The following is a 21,866-nucleotide window of genomic DNA, read 5'->3' as shown; positions in this document are numbered from 1 at the left end:
CAACACTCTTAATTCAAGATTGCACCTTAATCTACTACAATTACACTCCATCTTACATTGCATACCAACATACCTTATTACCCATAACCCCTAGAAGTTAACTATACTTCTGGGATTTTTGGTACCTCATGAGACACTATGATAGGAGTTGGTCCATATACTTCTAATAATCCATGTTAATGTGCCAATATACTCATAACCTTTACACTCTATATATGGTCATTGATTGGGGATTCATTGCAGGCTCCGGTTCTCCCGTCCCCTGGAGGGTGTCAATCTTGTGTGGTTCCTTGCAAGCCCCTCGGGCCGGGCTCTTCCGCCGTGGGGGAGTGGGTGCCCCTACGGGATCCTCCTCATCACCCGGCGATTCACAATCTATATGGCCATTAGACCATCCACTGCACTTCAGCGGTAAATATCTCATCATGCTAGACCCCAAATGGGACTTATGATGTTTTCCTATATCTGAAATTATTTAATGTGTTTTATAGAGCTAATTTCCCCCTGATGATGACCGCTACAGGGGTCGAAACGCGTCAGATATTTCAACACGTTCAGCAATCTGATGTGTAACAATGTGCACAGTATTGTGTAAACTTGAATATAAGCTACATTGTGGATTATGTATTTTACCTATTGGCCAACCTTTTAAATGCTGTAACTTCATTCATTGTGATACCTGTACAATTTCAATAAATGTACCCCTTCTTGCTATCCATTTGCTAATTTTTCAACTACATTACACTGCTGTCCACATAACCTTCCCATTCTTCTGTCACTTGGAATGTTCCTATAAGATTTCACTGTCATGTGACCTGGATTACATGTGTTATAAAATCACAGGAATGTCTCAGAGGCGACAGTCATGACTAATTGTAAATTAAGCCGTCTGTGACAGAGGTTAGTGAAGGTGCATTGTGTACTGAACATGATGGCCTCCTCCACCGGCTGTGGAATGCTGTATTTGTATGATAAAAGACACCCAGCAATACTCATCGATAGTTACAGATGTGTTGTGATTGGAAGTCAAAATTTTGCTGACTTACATTAGTAATGACACAGTGTCATAGTATATCCTGTTAGCTGGGAAAAGTGGAAAAATAAAGCTGGACCCGTACTGCTTTCTTATTGGCACTGCCATTTTAAAGCGGTTGTATAGTCCTAAAAAAAAAAAAATTCTCCCACCTGTTAGGTAAAAGGCATAATGAGCTAGTATGCACCGCATACTAGCTCATTATGAAATACTTACCTTAGAACAAGGCATCGGTATCTCTGCCGGTCTACGCAGAGGGAGATTACATTTTCCGGGTATCACAGCTCCAGCGCTGTGAGTGGTTGGAGCTGTGATGTCATCACTCCCACTCATGCGCGCAGGAGACTTCTTTCCAGGAAGGTCTGCCGGGTCTTCAGCCGAGAATCCCCTGTGCGCATGCGCCGCTGCAGTCAGCGGCTCATTGCGAGGGAAATATCTCAAACTGTAGAGGTTTAGGAGTTTTTTTTTGCCTACAGGTAAACCTTCTTATAAGCTTACCTGTAAGTAAAAGTAAAAAATGTCCCTATACAACCACTTTAAAGTATTGATGTAAATCAGTGGTCTGCAAACTGTGGCCCTGGGGCAGGATGCGGCCCTTTGCTTTCCTTTAACTGGCCCTTGGGACACTCCTCCTCCCACTGATATGAAACACTATTGTGCAAGCTGAGCTGACCAGGGTGGATATAAATCAATGATTTAAAAAAACATTTATATATATTTAAATCAGATTTTTATTTATTTAAAATCTTCTTTTTTTTTATCAAGTTTTAATAAAATGCTATTAGAGTAAAAATCTATCTAAAGATAGTTTTCTATTTAATATATACTAGCTGAATACCCGGCGTTGCCCGGTCTTCCTATCTTGACCTTTTGGGGAGGAAAATCATAGTAATATAAATATACCCATCTTTTATATAAGGGTGTAGGTAAGGGTTAATTTAACTGTCATATCTTTTTATTTGGCATATAAGTAATATGTGTACCAGGTATTATTGAAAGATCTCCAGGCGTACAGAAGTTATGTGGGAACATACATTTCCCATTGATTTGCATGGGACTTTAAACAAAAACCCCGACCCTCACAAATGGGGGTAGTTAAGGGATAAATGAACTATCCTATAGTTTAAGTGGACATATAAGTAACATGTGACCAAGTGTTATCGAAATATGTACAGCCGTTTGGAAGTTATGAAGTAACATGTATTTCCCATAGAGTTGAATGGGACTTTAAAGGAAAACCCCGGCAAATGGGGGTGGGTAAGGGTTAAACCACCTATCCTATGTTTGTTGCTGACATATAAGTAAAGGGATTTTTAATACAGCTTACCTGTAAAATCCTTTTCTTGGAGTACATCACGGGACACAGAGCGGCATATTCATTACTATGTGGGTTATATGGAGTACCTTCAGGTGATGGACACTGGCAATCTCAAACAGGAAGTGCCCCTCCCTATATAACCCCCTCCCATAGGAGGAGTACCTCAGTTTTGTAGCAAGCAGTATGCCTCCCAAAATGGTCCCCATAAGAGGGGTGGGAGCTCTGTGTCCCGTGATGTACTCCAAGAAAAGGATTTTACAGGTAAGCTGTATTAAAAATCCCTTTTTCTTTCTCGTACATCACGGGACACAGAGCGGCATATTCATTACTATGTGGGATGTCCCAAAGCAATGCTTACAATGAGGGGAGGGAGAACATCTTCCCAAGACAAAAGGATTTAATTTAGAGATATACTTAAATCATAATAAATCCAACTTAGTTGAGAAAAAATAATTTTAAATTTAACTCAAAAGGGAGCCCCCGGAATCCGAGGGTCTCAAACTGCAGCCTGCAGCACTGCCTGCCCAAAGGCTGTATCAGTATTCCTTCTTACGTCCAACTGGTAGAATTTTGTAAACGTGTGGACAGAAGACCAGGTTGCCGCCTTGCAAACTTGAGCCATAGAGATCTGGTGGTGTGCTGCCCAGGAGGCGCCCATGGCCCTAGTAGAATGAGCCTTTAATGATAACGGAGGAGGCAACCCTTTCAAGCCGTAGGCCTGAGAGATTAACTGTTTAATCCATCTCGAGATGGTGGATTTTGCAGCTGCCTGCCCCTTCTTGGGCCCATCCGGTAAAATGAACAACACATCTGTTTTCCGGATCTTCTCTGTAGCTTTAAGATAGGCCTTCATGGCCCTGACAATATCCAAGGTATGCAGCAACCCTTCCTTTCTGGAAGTAGGTTTAGGGAAGAAGGATGGTAATACCAAATCCTGGTTTAGATGAAAACTGGATATAACCTTCGGTAGGAAGGAAGGATGAGGGCGGAGAACGACCTTGTCCTTATGTAAAATAAGATATGGTTCCTTACAGGATAAGGCTGCCAGTTCCGATACTCTTCTGGCGGAAACTATGGCGACCAAAAATACTAACTTCCTTGTTAGTAAAACCAAAGGAATTTCAGCCAACGGCTCAAAAGGTTGTTTCTGTAAACTTGACAGAACAAGATTTAAATCCCACGGACAAAGCGGGGATTTAACTGGAGGATTAATACGTAAGACCCCTTGAAGGAAGGTCTTAACTAGCGAGTGGGTGGCCAGCGGCCGCTGAAACCACACTGACAAAGCTGAAATCTGTCCTTTGATTGTGCTTAATGCCAGTCCTTTATCCACTCCTAGCTGGAGAAAACTTAATACTCTATCGATGGTAAATTTGCGAGAAAGCCATCGCTTGGACTCACACCAGCCTACATAGGCCTTCCAGACCCTGTAATAAATCACCCTAGAGACCGGTTTCCTGGCTCTGATTAGGGTAGAGATTACTTTCTGAGACAGACCTCTACCCCTGAGAATCAGGGATTCAGCTTCCAGGCCGTCAAATTTAGATGCCGTAAGGCAGGGTGGAGGATCGGACCTTGCGATAGCAGGTCTGGCCGTAGAGGAAGAGTCCAAGGGTCTCCCACTACCATCTTCAGGATTAGTGAATACCATGCCCTTCTGGGCCATGCTGGAGCTACCAGGATGACTGGTATGTGCTCCACCCTGATCCTGCGCAGCAGGCGGGGTAGTAACTGGAGCGGGGGAAATGCATAAAGAAGTTTGAACTGATGCCAAGGGCAAACTAACGCATCGGTTCCGCAGGCTCTGGGATCCCTTGTGCGGGACATGAACCTGTCTAGCTTCTTGTTTAGTCTCGATGCCATGATATCCACGTCCGGCACTCCCCACTTCTGGCAGAGTGTCTGAAATAAAGAAAAAACCAAAAGTGTCTGAAAGACCTGTGGATGCAGAGACCACTCCCCCGGCAATAGAGTCTGGCGACTTAAGAAGTCCGCCTGTAGGTTGTCCACTCCGGGAATGAATATAGCCGATATGCAGGGCACATGGGCTTCTGCCCACAAGAAAATCAAGCTCACTTCTTTCTGAGCGGCTTGACTCTTGGTTCCCCCTTGGTGATTTATGTATGCCACCGCCGTGGCATTGTCCGATTGTATTCTCACCGGGAACCCCTGCAGTTTGGACGTCCAAGCCCTGAGGGCTAGTCGGGCAGCTCTGAGCTCCAAGATATTGATGGGCAACTGCTTCTCTGCCGCTGCCCAAGTGCCCTGGCGAGTGCAACCATCCAAAATTGCTCCCCAGCCGATCAGGCTGGCGTCTGTGGTTACTATCTTCCAGGTCACAGGACTGAACGTCTTTCCCTTCAGGAGATTCTGGGGGTTTAACCACCAAGATAGACTTTGCCGGACTCTTGGTCAGAGTGGCAAAGGAATCTCCAAGGCCTGAGGCCTCTTGCTCCATGCTGACAGGATGGCTGCCTGCAGGATGCGAGTGTGGCTCTGAGCATACGGTACCGCCTCGAAGGTGGCCACCATCTTGCCTAGTAGCCGCATACATAGGCGAACAGTTGGCTTTCTCTTGCTCAGAACTATTTGTATTAGCGCTTTGATGGCCTTGACCTTTAATAGAGGTAGGAACACCTTCTGTTGTTCTGTATCCAATCTCATGCCGAGATATTCCAGCTACCTTCTGGGCCGAAATGCTGATTTGTCTCGATTTAGGACCCAGCCGAACCTCTCGAGGTACTGAACCGTGAGGGCGACTGCTCGTTCCAGGCCAGGAAACGAGTGGTCTACGACCAAGAGGTCGTCCAGGTAAGCTAGGGCCGTGACCCCTTGGGTCCTTAGATTGGCTAGGATTGGGGCTAGGACCTTCGTGAATACCCGGGGGGCCGTAGCCAACCCGAAGGGGAGCGCCACAAATTGGAAATGACGCTGAGCCACCGAGAAGCGTAGAAATACCTGATGTGGCTGAAAAATTGGCACATGAAGGTAAGCATCCTTTATGTCTATGGACGCCATGAAGTCGTCCTTCTGGAGCACGGCGACAGCTGACCGAATAGTTTCCATCCGGAATGAGCGGACCTTTAGGTACGCATTTACTCCCTTTAAGTCCAAAATTGGCCTGACATCGCCGTTGGGCTTTGGGATGATAAACAGGTTGGAGTAGAACCCCAAGCCCTGTTCCTGGACTGGTACTTCTACTATCACCTTCTGGCACAGCAGATGATTCAATGCCGCCATCAACGCGGCTCCCTTCACCGGGTCGCCTGGTACTCTTGACTCCTGGTAATGAGGAGGAGGGAATTCTGAAAATTCTAGTTTGTAGCCCGTGGCCACGGAAGACCGTACCCAGCAGTCGGGAATGCTGGCCTCCCAAACTTCTGCAAAGAGACGTAGCCTTCCCCCCACCATCGTGGGTGGGGGCGCCCCTTCATAAGGCCGACTTGGGGGCTGGCTTCGCAGGCTTGCGGTACCACTGCTTCTTGCCCCCAGTGGCTTGGCCTTGTGGCTTATTGTTAAAGCCTGATCTTGCAGGAGGCCGTCGATACTGTCTGGTATTAGAGGGCCCCTGTCCCGGGGAGGGCTGGCGCTTAAACGCGGGCCCTCTGGCTTTCTTCTTGACTGGCAAGAGAGTGCTTTTGCCGCTTGATATAGTCTGAATATATCTATCCAGATCTTCTCCGAAGAGTCGTCCTCCATGGAAGGGAAACCCTACCAGGAGCTTTTTGCATGGGGGCACAGCCTCCCAACTCTTCAACCATAAGAGCCTTCTCATATGGATTAGAAATAAGGATAAACGTGATGCCTGCTGGATGAAGTCCTTGATAGCATCCACCGTAAAGCGTATAGCCCTCGGTATATCCGAAAATTCCTCTGCCTGCTGGGCAGGGATAAGTTTAAGCATTTGCTTAGTCTTATCTGATAATGCTTGGGTAATTCCAATAGCAGCCACAGCGGGCTGAACTATCGCCCCTGCTGAAGTAAAGGAGGCTTTCAGTAATGTTTCCAAGCGTTTATCAACCGGATCCTTAAACACCTGTACGTTTTCCACCGGACAAGTTAAAGATTTGTTCACATAGGAGATGGCTGCGTCCACCGCCGGGGGCGCCCATCTTTTGGAGAATTTCTCCTCCATAGGATATAAAACAGAGAATTTTTTAGGTGGTAAAAAGACTATCTGGCTTAATCCAATCCTGAAACATGACCTCCTCGAGTAGAGGATGGATCGGGTAAACTGCGTTGCTTTGAGGCGTTCTTAAAGAGCCTAAAGCTGAAACCGCCGATACTTGAGGTTCTTGTATGGGTAACTTAAATGCCTCATGGACCATGTCCGTTAAGGCCTGAACCCACAAACTTTCCCCTTGGGAGGCTGAACCAGACCCCTCAGTATCCAGATCCTCGATCTCTGAACCACCCTGGTCCAAAGCGTCAAGTCTATCCAATTCCCCTAGGGAAAGGATTTCTGTGTCTGAGGGTTCTTGCTCGGGTGACGGAGACCTAGTCCGCTTTCTACCCGATATAGCTTTAGCTATCCTTTTTGCCATTCTTTTCTCTAGTTCACCTAAAGAAACAGCAAGAACTCTCTCAGTGACAAAGCCGGGGTTGGACTGACCTGGATCAGCCCCAGCACCAGATCCCACAGGTCCCATCAAGGCGTGCCCTGATATGTCCTGTGGGGAGAGCAGCGGCATAGCCGTGTCTGAGCCCTCCGATTTTGCGGGGGAATCCCCACCCCTTGTACCCTCTGACCCAGAAGGCATGGTACAATACCGAAGTACACCTGCTATCACCCAGCCACAGACGTAGCTAAGGGGATCTGTCGGTTTGGGAGCGATAGAGACCAACGCCCAAACTGAGAAGGGAGATCAGCAGTTCTTTCCCTTCTTCTTTTTCTTTTTTTTTTTTTTTTTTTTGAAGAGGAAAAGAAACCACTCTGTCTCCCACCAAGTATTGCCAATAGCCATCTGCTGAAAAAAGGAAAAGAAAACCTATCTGTAGGTTTGACAGTCCTTAGAAAAAACTGCAATTCTTCCTTTCGCCACCGGGTGTCCTCGGCGTGCTCCGCTCTGTGTCCTCCTCTCCTCTAGCTCAGGATGACACTGAGCTCTTGGCAGCTAATGGAAGGACCTCCCCTTCCTTTATTTGTGATTCGCTGCCCACCGGGACGCGCCCCCACCACGGAAACGGCGCGAAAATCGTTTATATCTCGGGCACGCGCGCGCCCGTCGGCGGGGGGCCATCACACATGGAGGAGGACGGAGCAGCGCAGGCACCCAGGCAGGTAAGCCCTTTAGGTAGGTCACAGACCTCCTTTTAGCATGGGAAAAAGACTCCCCTCTTACAGAGATCCCACACCTAGCGCCAGCAGCCCAGCTAAACAACACTTACCAGGGAGGTCACATATTACTGGGGAAAAAAGATTGAATCATCCTGTCTCTGTCATAGACATAGTGATTCCTTGCCAATGCAGAGCATACCCAGGCCTGTCCCCCTGTGCACCCCCTGTAGGGAACCTGCTAAGAACCAAGTTCCGCAAGCTCCCCCAATACTTACCTGCTCCATGCCGCAGGACTTTTGCACAGCAAGAGGTCCAATCTTCCCCCATCTCCGTGGGTGGCGTCTAGACCTTCAGGCCCTGGGTTCCTATGAAGGAGCCACTGTCCTGGGCCCATATAGCACCCTGGCAACAGAAACATTAGGCCCCCAAAGGTTTCTAAGTTCTGGGCCCAGGGTCCAGCTCTCTGAACAGAAAGCATTATGGGCTACACCCCAATGGTTTGGGGTCCGGTTGCTGACCACTTTAGCACTGAGGCCTTTGGACAGAACCGGTTAGCCCACCTTAATCCCAAGGATGTGGAGGTAAGCTAAACCATGACCAACACCTAAGACACTGGCGAAAAAACTGAGGTACTCCTCCTATGGGAGGGGGTTATATAGGGAGGGGCACTTCCTGTTTGAGATTGCCAGTGTCCATCACCTGAAGGTACTCCATATAACCCACATAGTAATGAATATGCCGCTCTGTGTCCCGTGATGTACGAGAAAGAAAACATGTGTGCCAAGTTTCATGTTAATATCTTTAGCCGTTTGGACGTGATGCTGTAACATACATACATACATACATACATACACACGTTGAGTTTTATATATATATATATATATATATATATATATATATATATATATATATATATATATATATATATATATATATATATATATATATATATATATATATATATAATCAATTTAGTTTATTCAGCATTAAATGGAGCTTAGTTATGTAGCATGATGCTGTATATTCGGCAATATTTACATTTTTAGTAAACTTATTTAACTGCTTGCCGACCACCTGCCGCAGTTATACGGCGGCAGGTCGGCTCCCCTGCGCGAGAGCCCGTAGCTATACGTCGGCTCTCGAGCAGGCCACCGGGCACACACGATCGCTCGTTACAGAACAAGGACCGGGAGCTGTGTGTGTAAACACACAGCTCCCGGTCCTGTCAGGGAGAGAAATGCTGATCTTCTGTTCATACAATGTATAAACAGAAGATCAGTAATTTCCCCTAGTGAGGCCACCCCCCCTACAGTTAGAACACACCCAGGGAACATAGTTAACCCCTTCCCCTCCCCCTAGTGTTAACCCCTTCCCTGCCAGTGGCATTTTTATAGTAATCCAATGCATTTTTATAGCACTGATCGCTATAAAAATGCCAATGGTCCCAAAAATGTGTCCGAAGTGTCCGCCATAATGTCGCAGTACCGGAAAAAAAAACGCTGATCGCCGCCATTACTAGTTTTCCATCAGCTGTCGAGTGCTGCTGCCGCCGCCATTGCGTGTAAGGGAACCCAGCAGTGTAGCCTAATGCGCATGCAGGGGAGAAGGAGGAGGGAGGAGGTGGGAGCCAAGCTGCTGGCGTAATTTGCCGCGGTGCGGACTCTTGGAAGTGAGGACAGGATACCTGCCGTTTGTATGCAATAAAAGTTCCTTGCAACAAAGTAGAGCTGCACGATTCTGGCTAAAATAGAATCACCATGTTTTTGCTTAGAATAAAGATCACAATTCTCTCACGATTCTTGCAGGGTAACATCTTCTTTCACATTATACCAAAAAATTTTTGCGATTCGGCACTGAGTCGCTTTAACTGACAATTGCGCGGTCGTGCGACGTGGCTCCCAAACAAAATTGACAACCATTTTTTCCCACAAATAGAGCTTTCTTTTGGTGGTATTTGATCACCTCTGTGATTTTTAGTTTTTGCGCTATAAACAAAAATAGAGCGCCAATTTTGAAAAAAATGAATATTTTTTACTTTTTGCTATAATAAATATCCCCCAAAAATATATAAAAACTTATTTTTTTCCTCAGTTTAGGCCGAAACGTATTCTTCTACCTATTTTTCGTAAAAAAAAAAAATAATAATAATAAATCGCAATAAGCGTTTATTGATTGGTTTGGGCAAAAGTTATAGCGTTTACAAAATAGGGGGTAGTTTTATGGCATTTTTATTAATATTTTTTTTTTTACTAGTAATGGGGGCGATCAGTGATTTTTAATCGGTATTGCGACATTATGGCGGACACTTCGGACATTTTTGGGACCATTGGCATTTTTATAGCGATCAGTGCTATAAAAATGCATTTACTATAAAAATGCCACTGGCAGGGAAGGGGTTAACACTAGGGGGCAAGGAAGGGGTTAAGTATGTTCCCTGGGTGTGTTCTAACTGACTTGGGGAAATGACAGATCGCTGTACATACATTGTATGAACAGACAATCAGGCATTTCTCCCCGACAGGACCGGGAGCTGTGTGTTTACACACACAGCTTCCGGTTCTCGCTCTGTAACGAGCGATCGCGGGTGCCCGGCGGTGATCACGCCCGCCGGGCACACGCATCAGGGGCGAGCGGGGGGCGCGCGCCCCTATTGGCTGCTCGGCGAGATGACAGATATACGTGATCTCGCCCAACAGAGCGGACCTGCCGCCGTAAAACTGCGGCGGCTGGTCGGCAAGCGGTTAAAAGGTTAAACTTCCTTCATCTAAATTATTTCCTTTGATAAAAGAACGAAAGGATACTTTGTTTCCACTTATTTGTGTGTTGTAATAAAACTTGTCAGGCTGCCTGGATTTTGTTTATCCAGCTGTGAGAACTCTCTGGACTTGTTAGAGAGAATCGTGACATGCTGATTTGAAAATCAGGAAGGGAAAAAGATTGCGATTTCGATTCTTCACGATTAATCGTGCAGCTCTACAACAAACAGAAAAAGCGGCATATCCAGAGATGAATAAAAATGTGTTGGTTTATTGTAGAGTCAAAGGTTTAAAAAACATGACACACGAGGGATCCACACTGTTCAGCAGACGCGTTTCACACAAAGTGCTTAATCATTGCTCATACAAGTTCCTGGCCAACGCCCTTCGGACAAAAGTCCTGCGCTTTGTCCGCAGAAAATCCGATCGGGTGTGTATGAGGCTTTAGACTGGATTAAAAACAGTTTGGCCAATTTCTTTCACGCCACTTAAAAAAAATTCTGTGCCGTCAATTCTTTGCTTTTTTTTTTTTATGGATTTTTAGAGTAGCACAAATGTGGAAGCAATGATTTTTAGATATAATAACCGTGTCCTCTAGTATTCTCCTGTAATCTGTCTCCAGTCTTCAACAATTCTTACAGCATGTTTGGTCGTGCATGGCCTCCAACCATCTCCTATTTCATGCCTGTAGTGTCTGGGAGCTTACTGTAGTATTATATTTACTGAATATTATGTGTGACCCTTTGGCGATCTAAGGGGCCATATTTGGGGGGCCGCCCCCATATCAATGTAAGTTTATCACCACTGCTTCATCAGTTCCCCACCCTATGCAAAACCAAAATGTTTATGGGCATAATAAAAGACACGGATGACATCTCACTAATTTGTATAGTACTATTCTGCATTGCCATGAACCATTAACCACTTAAGACCCGGACCTTTATACAGGTAAAGGACCTGGACAGTTTTTGCGATTCGGCACTGCGTCGCTTTAACTGACAATTGAGCGGTTGTGCGACGTGGCTCCCAAACAAAATTTGCGTATTTTAAATTATAGCCGATTTTCAGGTGCTATTTTATACACAGCTCCTAAACCCCCCTGTAATTGAAATCAATGGGCAGCGGTGCTTTTCAGGCGCTTTTAACCTTTTCCTCGGCCGCTAGCAGGGGCTAAATGCGCCCCGCTAGCGGGAAAAAAGCACCGCTGTGACAGTGGTAAAGCGCCGCTAAAACTAGCGGCGCTTTACCTCTAACGCCCATCCTCCCCAGTGTAAAAGTAGCCTAAAAAGGAACTTCAACTCAAAAGAAAAGTTCTGCTTTTCCTCCTCCCTCCCTACTATTTGTGACAAGTACCCTTGACGAGCAGTGCAGAAGTTTTCCCCCCAACCCGCTGGGACTCGAGTCGCAGGAGTCTGTGGGTCCATTCAGAATGCGTAGTGGGCAAATGACTAAGCCAGTAGAAAGTCCCAGCCGGCTTTCACAAAATCAAGATGGTCACTGAAGACCCAAAGACTGGTGAAGTACCAGCCCGGGTGACGAAAGCATTGGATCACTGGTATTGTAGCTGCAAACTTAATTTTCAGTGCCTGAAGCTCCTCTTTAACCACTTAAGGACCTGCCCATGTACATGTGGGCAGGGCTTCCCTTAAGCGCATAATCACGTACCTGTACACCATCGCTGTCATCGGCTCTGGGGCACGTGTGCCCACCGCTGGGGCCATTGCGGTGGACACAGCAGGAACCAACCTGCGAACGTTCAGAGGAGAGACAGAACGGCGGACTGCCTATGTAAACACTGTTCTGTGAAGGAGGAAAAGGGAGATCTTGCGTTTCTGCCAAGAAGAAACACAGATCTCTGTTTCCCTCCAGGTTTAGCATTCTCCCCAGTTAGAAAGCACTCCCTAGGAGAAAATGTAACCCTGTGATCGTCCCAGATGTTAACCCCTTCCATGCCAGTGGCATTTATACAGCGGCAGTGCATTTTTTTTTTTTTTTTTTAGCACCGATCATTGTATTGGTTTTGCTGGTCCCCAAAAAGTGTCACCTAGTGTCAAATTTGTCCACCGCAATGTAGCAGTCCCACTAAAAATTACTGCTCGCCACCATTACTAGTAAAAACAATAATAAAAAAGTCCATAAAAAATATCCCATAGTTTGTAGATGCTATAACTTTTGCGCAAACCAATCAATATACGCTTATTGGGACTTTTTTTTTTTTTTTTTTACAAATATGTAGCAGAATACATATTGGTCTAAATTGATGAAGAAATTCGATTTTTTTAATTGGATCAGTTTTATAGCAGAAAGAAAAAAAGAATGCTTTTAAAATTCAACATCTAAACAGTCTGTCGGATTTTCAAACACTGGCCTAGATTCAGGTAGATTTGCACCCTCTTACGGAGGCGCAGCGTACCGTTTTAACGCTACGCCTCCGTAAATCATGTGCGCTACGCTTCATTCACGAAGCAGCAGCTCCGTAATTTGCGCGGGCGCTCCGTAAAAATGGCCGGCGTAAGCGCGCGTAATTTAAATGATCCCGTAGGGGGCGTGCATTGCGGCAAATGACGTCGCAAAGACGTCATTTGCTTTACCGTGAACGTAAATGGCGTCCAGCGCCATTCACGGTTCATTAACGCAAACGATGTAATTTTCAAACATCGTGACGCGGGAACGACGGGTATACTTAGCATTGGCTGCGCCTGATAATAGCAGGAGCAGCCTTACGCGTAACCCGACGAACGCAAACGACGTAAAATGCGAACACCGGGCGCGCGTAGGGTTGTGAATCGGCGTGAGTATGCAATTTGCATACTCTACGCTGACCACTACGGGAACGCCACCTAGCGGCCATCTTAAGAATGCAGCCTACGATACGACGGCATAAGACCCTTATGCCAGTCATATCTTAGGCTGCAGTCGGCGTAACGAGCTTTCTAAATACAGAAAAGTCGTTACGCCGGCGCAACTAATCAATTGCGCTGCGTAACTATGGATACGCAGACGCAATTGCTTACTGAATCCACTGTATTCAAGCATATATGCTCCGTTTCCCATTAAAAATAACTGTGGAATGCAAAACTCTGGTGGGTGTAACAAGATGTCCGCTTGCCCCATTCTCGGTGTATCATTACTATGGAGGAGTGCGGGATAAAGCAAGATGGCGGTGACGGAACCTCACTTCTGTTACCAATTCTGACAGGTCGCCATATCCGACGGAACACCTGCATCATCTACCCTCAGCTGGTCAACTCTTCCTGTGTCATGACCTAAAGTCTGTCCAGAAAGTAAGGCAGGAGCAATTGAGCAGTGTTTTGAAACAGCCCAAAAAAACAAACCTACAGTATTTACCCCATTTTTTTTGGTATAATGTTTAAGATCGCGTTACGCCAAGTAAATTGATACCTAAAGCTTTAAAATTGTGCATGCTCCTGGAACGGCAACAAACTACGGTACTTAAAAATCTCCATAAGCAACACTTTAAATGCCTTTACAGGTAACTGGTTTAGAGCTATAATTATTGCTCTGACATTTGTGGCAATACCTCATATGTGCAGTGTGAATTCCATTTACATATCCGTGCGATTTAACAACAAAAAAAATAATCTAAATGTATTTTTTATTTTTACACTGTCACTTTTTTACCACGTTTATGGGGTAAATATTGGGGGGAGATTCAGAAAGAGATACGACGGCGTATCTCCTGATACGACGGCGTATCTCTGAGATCCGACGGTCGGATCTATGCGACTGATTCATAAGAATCAGTTCCGCATAGATATCCCTTAGATCCGACTGGTGTAAGTGACTTACACCGTTGGATCTAAGGCTGCAATCTCCCGCCGGCCGCTTGGTGGCGCTTCGTTTTTTTACGCAACGAATATGCAAATTCTGATTTCCGCCGATTCAGAAACGAATGCCCGCCCGTTGCTTTTTTTTTCGTTGTTTGCCTTCGGCTTTTTCTGGCGTATACTTACCCCTGCTATATGCGGCGTATCCAATGTTAAGTATGGCCGTCGTTCCCGCGCCGAGTTTTGAATTTTTACGTCGTTTGCGTAAGTTGGTCGCGAATACGGATGGCCGTAATTTTCGTTCACGCCGAAAACAATGACGTCCTAGCGACGTCATTTGGAGCATGCGCACTAGGAAATTTCGCCGGCAGCGCATGCACAGTTAAATCGGCGCGGGGACGCGCCTGATTTAAATTGTACACTCCCCCTAGCCGCGGAATTTGAATTCCGCCAGGGGAGTTACGATCCGCCGGCGCAAGTTTGGAGGCAAGTGCTTTCTGAATACTGCACTAGCCTCGCAAAATTGCGCCGGCAGATCGTAAATCAGATGGATTATGCGGATCTAAAGATCCGCTAATCTATCTGAATCTACCCCTTTGTGTTTTGTTTTTTTAACTCATTAAAGTGTATTTTGCAAAACTGCTGCGCAAATACCGTGTGACATAAAAAAAATTGCAACGATCGTCATTTGCCCTATGCTCCTCAATTTTTTTTATGTGTGTATATATATATAGCACTACCCCCCCAGGAGCCGCTGGTTGTTTGTGGGATCGGCGTATTGAGTTACCTTGCAGGGTGTCTAGGGGTGATACTAGTGAGTTGAGGCAATGAGCGAAGGTCCAGTCATCAATTGGGTTTTCTTCAATGCTTTATTCCAAGGCCCAACATGGCCAACATCAACATATGACAGGATAGAAAAGGTTGATGAAGCATAAGAACAACTTTAGTATCAGGCCTTGGATATGAAGAAGAGCAGTCCTGCTCTTAGTAATAATGAGATCAGTTTGCCGCCACTCCAGCCAGAGTGGGTAAAGTGCCCCCGGACAGACTTCTACCACAAGCCTGGCAGCCGAAGTGTCAATTGTAAATTGCTGGGAGGAACAGACCTCTGTCACAGGCCTGACTCGGGACCTCTGCCACAGGCCTAGCGATTTAGGGTGCAATAATTGGATTGAGCGAATCCTCCCAGTAAATTCAGTTAAGATCACCGGTTGACAGCTGCAATGTACCTGTCAGTGTCGTGGTGACCAGATCCCGATGGTTCGTTCAGGCCTCCTGGATAACCTCTCTCTGGGTTCTCCCTGAGCCGATTCCCCACCGCACAGCTCTCAGCTTAGGATCCTCTTAGCAAAGGTTGGGACCCAGCAAGTGGCTGGGGCCCCTTTTCCACATCAGGATGGAGCTCCGCATGGTGCGCAACTCCGGCCAGGTAGGCCATGGTGGCGGGGTCCATGGATGCGCGCACCCTGAAGGTGGATGCCGCACCTGGAACTCGGACCCCACTAAAAGAACTTAGAATCAAATGGCGTCTGCCCCCGATATACCCTTCCCCAGCATGCCCAGTGAGGGAAAAACTCCTCTAATTGTCTGCTGGGCAAAAGTGACTCTGCCAGAACCCCTCTAGTGCCAACTGCCACCCAGAGGTGGGAACGCACTCCTGAAACGCAGACTGACCTACAAGACAGTTCTGAAAGGACAGCAGCCCTGCAATTTAGCAAATTGTGAATGGGAGCAAAATAACTCTCCCATTCCCCACTAACTTTAGCGTAGTGCCCATACTGAAAGTAAGGGGGCGCTACATATATGTATATATATTAATTATATTCCTGAGTACGGATCCTATCAAACGCTGCCAATGTTGGAATCTTTTGATTTTAACATATGTATGGTGATAGATCAATCCATCTATATATATATATATATATATATATATATATATATATATATATATATATATATATATATATATATATATACACATATATATATATATACACACACACACACACACACACACATATACATATACATATACACACACACACACACACACATATATACACACACACATATATATACACACACACATTATATATATATATATATATATATATATATATATACACACATACATACACACATTATATATATATATACACACATACATACATACACATATATATATATTTATTTTTTTATTTTTTTTGAGGTTAGAAGTAATTTTCTAGAAAAAAAAATACTGATGTAAACAAAAAGTGGCAGAAACCGGAATAAGAGAGTCACATAGTTTACTAAAAACATTTCTCTGGTTTATTCTCTACAAGAGAAATGTGAACACATTTTATACGCTATTAAAATTGAAAAATACAATAATGAAGTATGATGAACGACAAAACACGTATTTTCTTGTAAAGCACAGGAGTGCCTTCTAGCAGCAATTTTATATAAATAATAGGCAATCGCAGTTGGCTTATACTCAAAATAGGCAACTTTTCTCCAAACACTCCATTGTCTACATTTAGAAATGTTTTTTTTATTGAAAGTTATTTTAGAGGCCAAAAGCGACTTTGTTTTTCTGCAGATCTTAGCAACAGGAAACTTTTCTTGAACTCCTACAGCTCACTTTTCCACTGGTCAAGCCCAGAAGAAAAAAAAGGGGGGAGGGGGAGGCTAAAAACCCACAGACGAAAGCAAATATTTCTGAAGAATCGACTTGATCCCCTGCACCACAGGATGTACTCGGTGGGATGAGCAGCCGAAAACGGTGGCTTTGAAAACATAAGTACACTTTTCTGCAAAGCTGTGGCTTATGTTTTTCTTCTGAGATAAATGTTTTGTCCGTTGCCAGAGAACACTCAATACAAGTTAACACCCTCGTGTTAGTCACCAAAAATTACCTCTAGCAGAAGCACCCATCAGCTCTGTGCTGCTTTACAGCCTACAGAATTCTAAATAACCTTTCCTCGCAATACCAGATCTATTAAAACTAGATTTTATAGTAGAAGTCGTCCACTTGGGCCTGAATAGCATAGGGAAGGGTTATAAACCTCTGTTAGATTATTATAGCTGACCGATACACTTTTTAGTACATTGGAGTAGAGTTAGAACTTTTTATTGGTTTTAGAGGGTTTTTTCAGCTTTTTGTGGCCCTTTGGGAAGCTTTGCCATCACTTCTTGTACCAGTTACTCCTGCCACCATGAAGAGGGTGCAAGTCAAGATCTCCAACAAGCATAAAACATAGTAATAAAATACCTTCTAATTTCCACCCTCCGATTTCTTCTGTCCCCCAGAACCAGCCCTCAGTCCTAGGCACAGGAGATCAACAATCCAATATTAGGGAGTGAGTTTGCCTGTCCTATTTAATCCGGCCAGCAGAGGGGCCCTCTCAGGATCCAGAAGACTACCCCCCTCTGATTCCTTCTGTCCCCCAGACCCAGTCCTAGGCACAGGAGATCAACAATCCCAAATATTAGGGAGTGAGTTCGCCTGTCCTATTATTTAATCCGGCCAGCAGAGAGGCCCTCTCAGGATCCAGAAGACTACCCCCCTCTGATTCCTTCTGTCCCCCAGCCCTAGGCACAGGAGATCAACAATCCCCAATATTAGGGAGTGAGCTTGCCTGTCCAATTATTTAATCCGGCCAGCAGAGGGGCCCTCTCAGGATCCAGAAGATTACCCCCTCCGATTCCTTCTGTCCCCCAGACCCAGCCCTAGGCACAGGAGATCAACAATCCCAAATATTAGGGAGTGAGTTTGCCTGTCCAATTATATGACCGGCCAGCAGAGGGGCCCTCTCAGGATCCAGAAGACTACCGGCATCAGACCAAAGGGAAAGAAGGGGACAGGTCAATGAAAATTTACTGCCAACGTGGGATCAGTGGTAGCCGCAAGTTGAAACTGCATCAGTGAGAAACCTGGGTGGGGGGATACTGATCAGTATAACTGGTTTCACCAGGCAAGGAAAACTTAATACCAGGCAGGATGGGTTACCAGGGGTCTCAAACTAGCAGCCCTTTAGCTGTTGCGAAACTACAAGTCCCATGAGGCATTGCAAGGCTGACAGTTACAACCATGACTCCTACAGGCAGAGACATGATGGGACTTGTAGTTTTGCAACAGCTGGAGAGCCGCCAGTTTGAGACCCCTGGGTTAGACTTAAAAAGCCCTCACTGGACCCATCCAATCTTGACAACCTACGCCCCATCTCCTTGCTCCCCTTTTTATCCAAACTCCTTGAACGTCTAGTCTACAACCGACTGAGCGTATACCTTGCTAATAATAACCTTCTTGATCCCCTTCAGTCTGGATTTCGTCCTCAACACTCCACAGAAACTGCTCTCATAAAACTAACAAAGGATATACTAATGGCCAAAACTAAGGGACACTATCCTGTGCTCCTACTCCTGGACCTCTCTGCCGCCTTCGATACGGTTGACCACCCACTCCTCCTCAAAAACTCCACACCTTTGGTCTCCGTGACTGTACTCTTCGCTGGTTCTCTACCTACTTATCCAACCGCACATTTAACGTTACTTACAACTCTACTTCCTCCTCTCCTCTTCCATTCTCTGTTGGGGTCCCCCATGGTTCTGTTCTTGGACCTCTCCTATTTTCAATCTACACCTCCTCCCTGGGTCAGCTGCCTCCCACAGCTTCCAATACCACCTCTACGCTGACGACACTCAAATCTATTTCTCTACCCCTCAACTCACTCCTTCATTTTCCTCACGTATCACTAATTTACTATCAGATATATCACTTTGGATGTCACACCACTTCCTCAAACAATCTATCCAAAACGGAACTTATCATTTTCCCTCCTCCGCATGCCTCTTCCCCTGATATCTCTGTCAAAATTGATGGCCCAACTATCAGCCCATCCCCACATGTCAAGGTCCTAGGAGTAGTCCTGGACACTGAACTTTCCTTTAAGCCTCACGTCCAATCACTGTCCAAATCTTGCCGCCTCAACCTTTGCAACATCTCCAAAATACGCCCCTTTCTAACCAATGACACCACAAAGCTCTTAATTCACTCCCTGGTCATCTCTCGCCTTGATTACTGCAACTCCCTTCTCATTGGCTTACCGCTGCATACTCTATCCCCCCTTCCATCCATCATGAATGCTGCTGCCAGACTCATGTATGGGCAGCTTTAATCTGTAAAACGAGAGTTAGGCTGGTCATACAATATACAATTTTCTTGTAAAATTTTCCAAAACCATATAATATGGAAGTCAAACTAAAACACTTTCAATTAATATGAAATCAGGCAGGCCCTTGCACTACATAATTGAAGGCACATCTAAAGGAAATAAATAAAAAACATGTATAATGTATGGCCAGCTTTAGCTAGACTAGTATGTCCATACAGTGTTGGTCTTTATAGGCCTACTAAGTTGGGAGTGTCAAGAAGTAGAAAGATGGAACAAGTGTTGCTCATAGCACCTCCCTACTACTGTATTTCTTGGTTTGAAAATATAAACACTGTGACAGACTCACCAGGGACATCACCGGACCCCCTTATGTCTAAAATCATCCTATGTCCACTAGGGGCATAGGATGACTGAGGAATGATATCTTGGACTACCTGAGATGGGATTACTATGTAATTATTATCCACAATATATTCCAGGATATCTGTAAAGAACTATTTACTGTTTGTTGATTCTGAACTCAACGGGTTAATTGTAAGAGTGACTCATTCATAATGTTGGGACACATACTGTTAGATGCCAATGCCATCACCTCCAGCCATCTGTCTGTGCTAATTGACCCTGCTATTGTGTGAAGATGTCCTGTGTTTACACTTATGATAATGTGTATTGTATAGCAGGTGAGCGGAGACGTGACGTCTACTCTGAAAGGTCATATCTGAGTCGCCTAGTCTGGGTAAATGATTAGTTAATTAGCTCATGTTAATTTATGTTCTGGTTACCTCCTCTTTAAACTGTATATAAGGTTGCATTATTGGTCCTAATAAACACTCCATGTTTAGCACACAAACAAGTCTCGTCTCGTTGTGTGTTGTGAGCAGCTGGAATATCCGATATCTATATCCAGACTGATAGGAAGCGGTATATGACGGAAACACTCAAGCGCAGTGTGGGACGTTTCGTTACAAACACAACCATTAAATTCTTTCAAACTTAAAAAAGCCCCCCCAGCACCCCCAATACAGACAGCTCTGGAAAGCAATGCACTTTTATAACATCAGAATTACAAGTGTCCAATGGTTATGAAAACCAAATATAATCTATGGAATGCAAAGCGATATTAAGACACCTCTTACCATGAATACGCTGTCTTTCACAAAATCCACTTCGTCTTCTGGTTTCCCTTCAAGATTTTCTGCTTAGAAGAAAAAAAGAAAAATGTAGTGAGATCTGTGCAACAAAAGACCATCTACAAGTTACAAAACATAATTATTTGACTTTTATTTTTATTTTTTTAACATGGGCCTAGCTTCTGACTTACGATCTAAGGTGGATCATGCAGCAGCTGGACTGCGGTTCGCAGGCAAAACTGTGTCCATTGGATACGGGTGTGCCGTATGCCCATTCACCTCTATGGGGCACAGTGACCTGCAGTTATGCCTGCCGAACACGACATACCTTACTTTCCTTGAAGCACAGCTTTGTGACTGCAGTAATGTGTTTGGGGGGGGTCTGGTCAGTGTTCATTTTGTCGACTAAAACATGATAAACGAAATACATTAATACTATTTTAGTCAACTAAAACAATTGAGATGACTAAAATGGAACTAAAATTGCATTTTAGTTAAAAGACTAAGGGGCAGATCCACATACCTGCGCGCAATAATACGACGGGCGCAGCGTATCTAAGATACACTACGCTGCCGTAACTTTTTTTTTTTTCGTATACTCAAAGGATTCACGCCGTAAGTTACAGCGACGTAATGTATCTTTCGCGGCGTAATGGCGCGCCATTCAAATCTCTGTGATGGGGCGTGTTTTATGTAAATACGTCGTGACCCGACGTAAACAACGTTTTTTTTTTTTAACTGTGCATGCGCCGTCCGTGGGGGTATCCCAGTGCGCATGTTCAAAATTAACCCAGAACAAGCCAATGCTTCCGACGGTGACGTCATTCTACGCAAATGCCTATTCGCGACCGACTTACGCAAACAACATAAAAATTTCCAATTTTTTTTTTCTTGCATTTAAGCCTAAATATGAGATCTGAGGTCTTTTTGACCCCAGATCTCATATTTAAGAGGACCTGTCATGCTTTTTCTATTACATGGGATGTTTACATTCCTTGTAATAGGAATAAAAGTGATAATTTTTTTTTTTTTTAATTTCAGTGTTAAAAATTGTAAAATAAATAAAAATAAATACGAAAACCCCCCCAATTTTTTTTTTAAAGCGCCCCGTCCCGACGAGCTTGCACGCAGAAGCATACGCGAGTAGCGCCCGCATATGAAAACGGTGTTCAAATCACACAAGTAAGGTATCGCCGCGATCGTTAGAGCAAGAGCAATAATTCTAGCCCTAGCCCTCCTCTGTAACTCAAAAAATGCAACCTGTAGAATTTTTTAAACGTCGCCTATCGAGATTTTTAAGGGTAAAAGTTTGACGCCATGCCACGAGCAGGCGCAATTTGTAAGCGTGACATGTTGGGTATCATTTTACTCGGCGTAACATTATCTTTCACAATATGTAAAGAAATT

At 44.9% G+C, this 21,866-nt stretch overlaps 1 protein-coding gene across 12 annotated transcripts in view; it reads right to left on the bottom strand.

The window, feature by feature from the left end:
* The window catches only part of AKAP13 (A-kinase anchoring protein 13), a 423,120-nt gene that overhangs the window by 163,393 nt on the left and 237,861 nt on the right, over window positions 1–21,866 (bottom strand). For 11 of the 12 annotated variants that reach the window (XM_040342370.1, XM_040342380.1, XM_040342375.1 and 8 more), the window contains one exon: window positions 20,466–20,527. In XM_040342370.1, the coding sequence (XP_040198304.1) occupies window positions 20,466–20,527 (62 nt within the window). The remainder of the gene's footprint in view (window positions 1–20,465; window positions 20,528–21,866) is intronic. The other variant, XM_040342371.1, reaches the window with a different exon arrangement.

The sequence above is a fragment of the Rana temporaria genome, chromosome 3 (assembly GCF_905171775.1).
Source record: "Rana temporaria chromosome 3, aRanTem1.1, whole genome shotgun sequence".
Taxonomy (NCBI): Eukaryota; Metazoa; Chordata; class Amphibia; order Anura; family Ranidae; genus Rana; species Rana temporaria.
The sequence above is the reverse complement of the archived record's forward strand: the minus strand, read 5'-3'. Positions and strand labels throughout refer to the sequence as shown.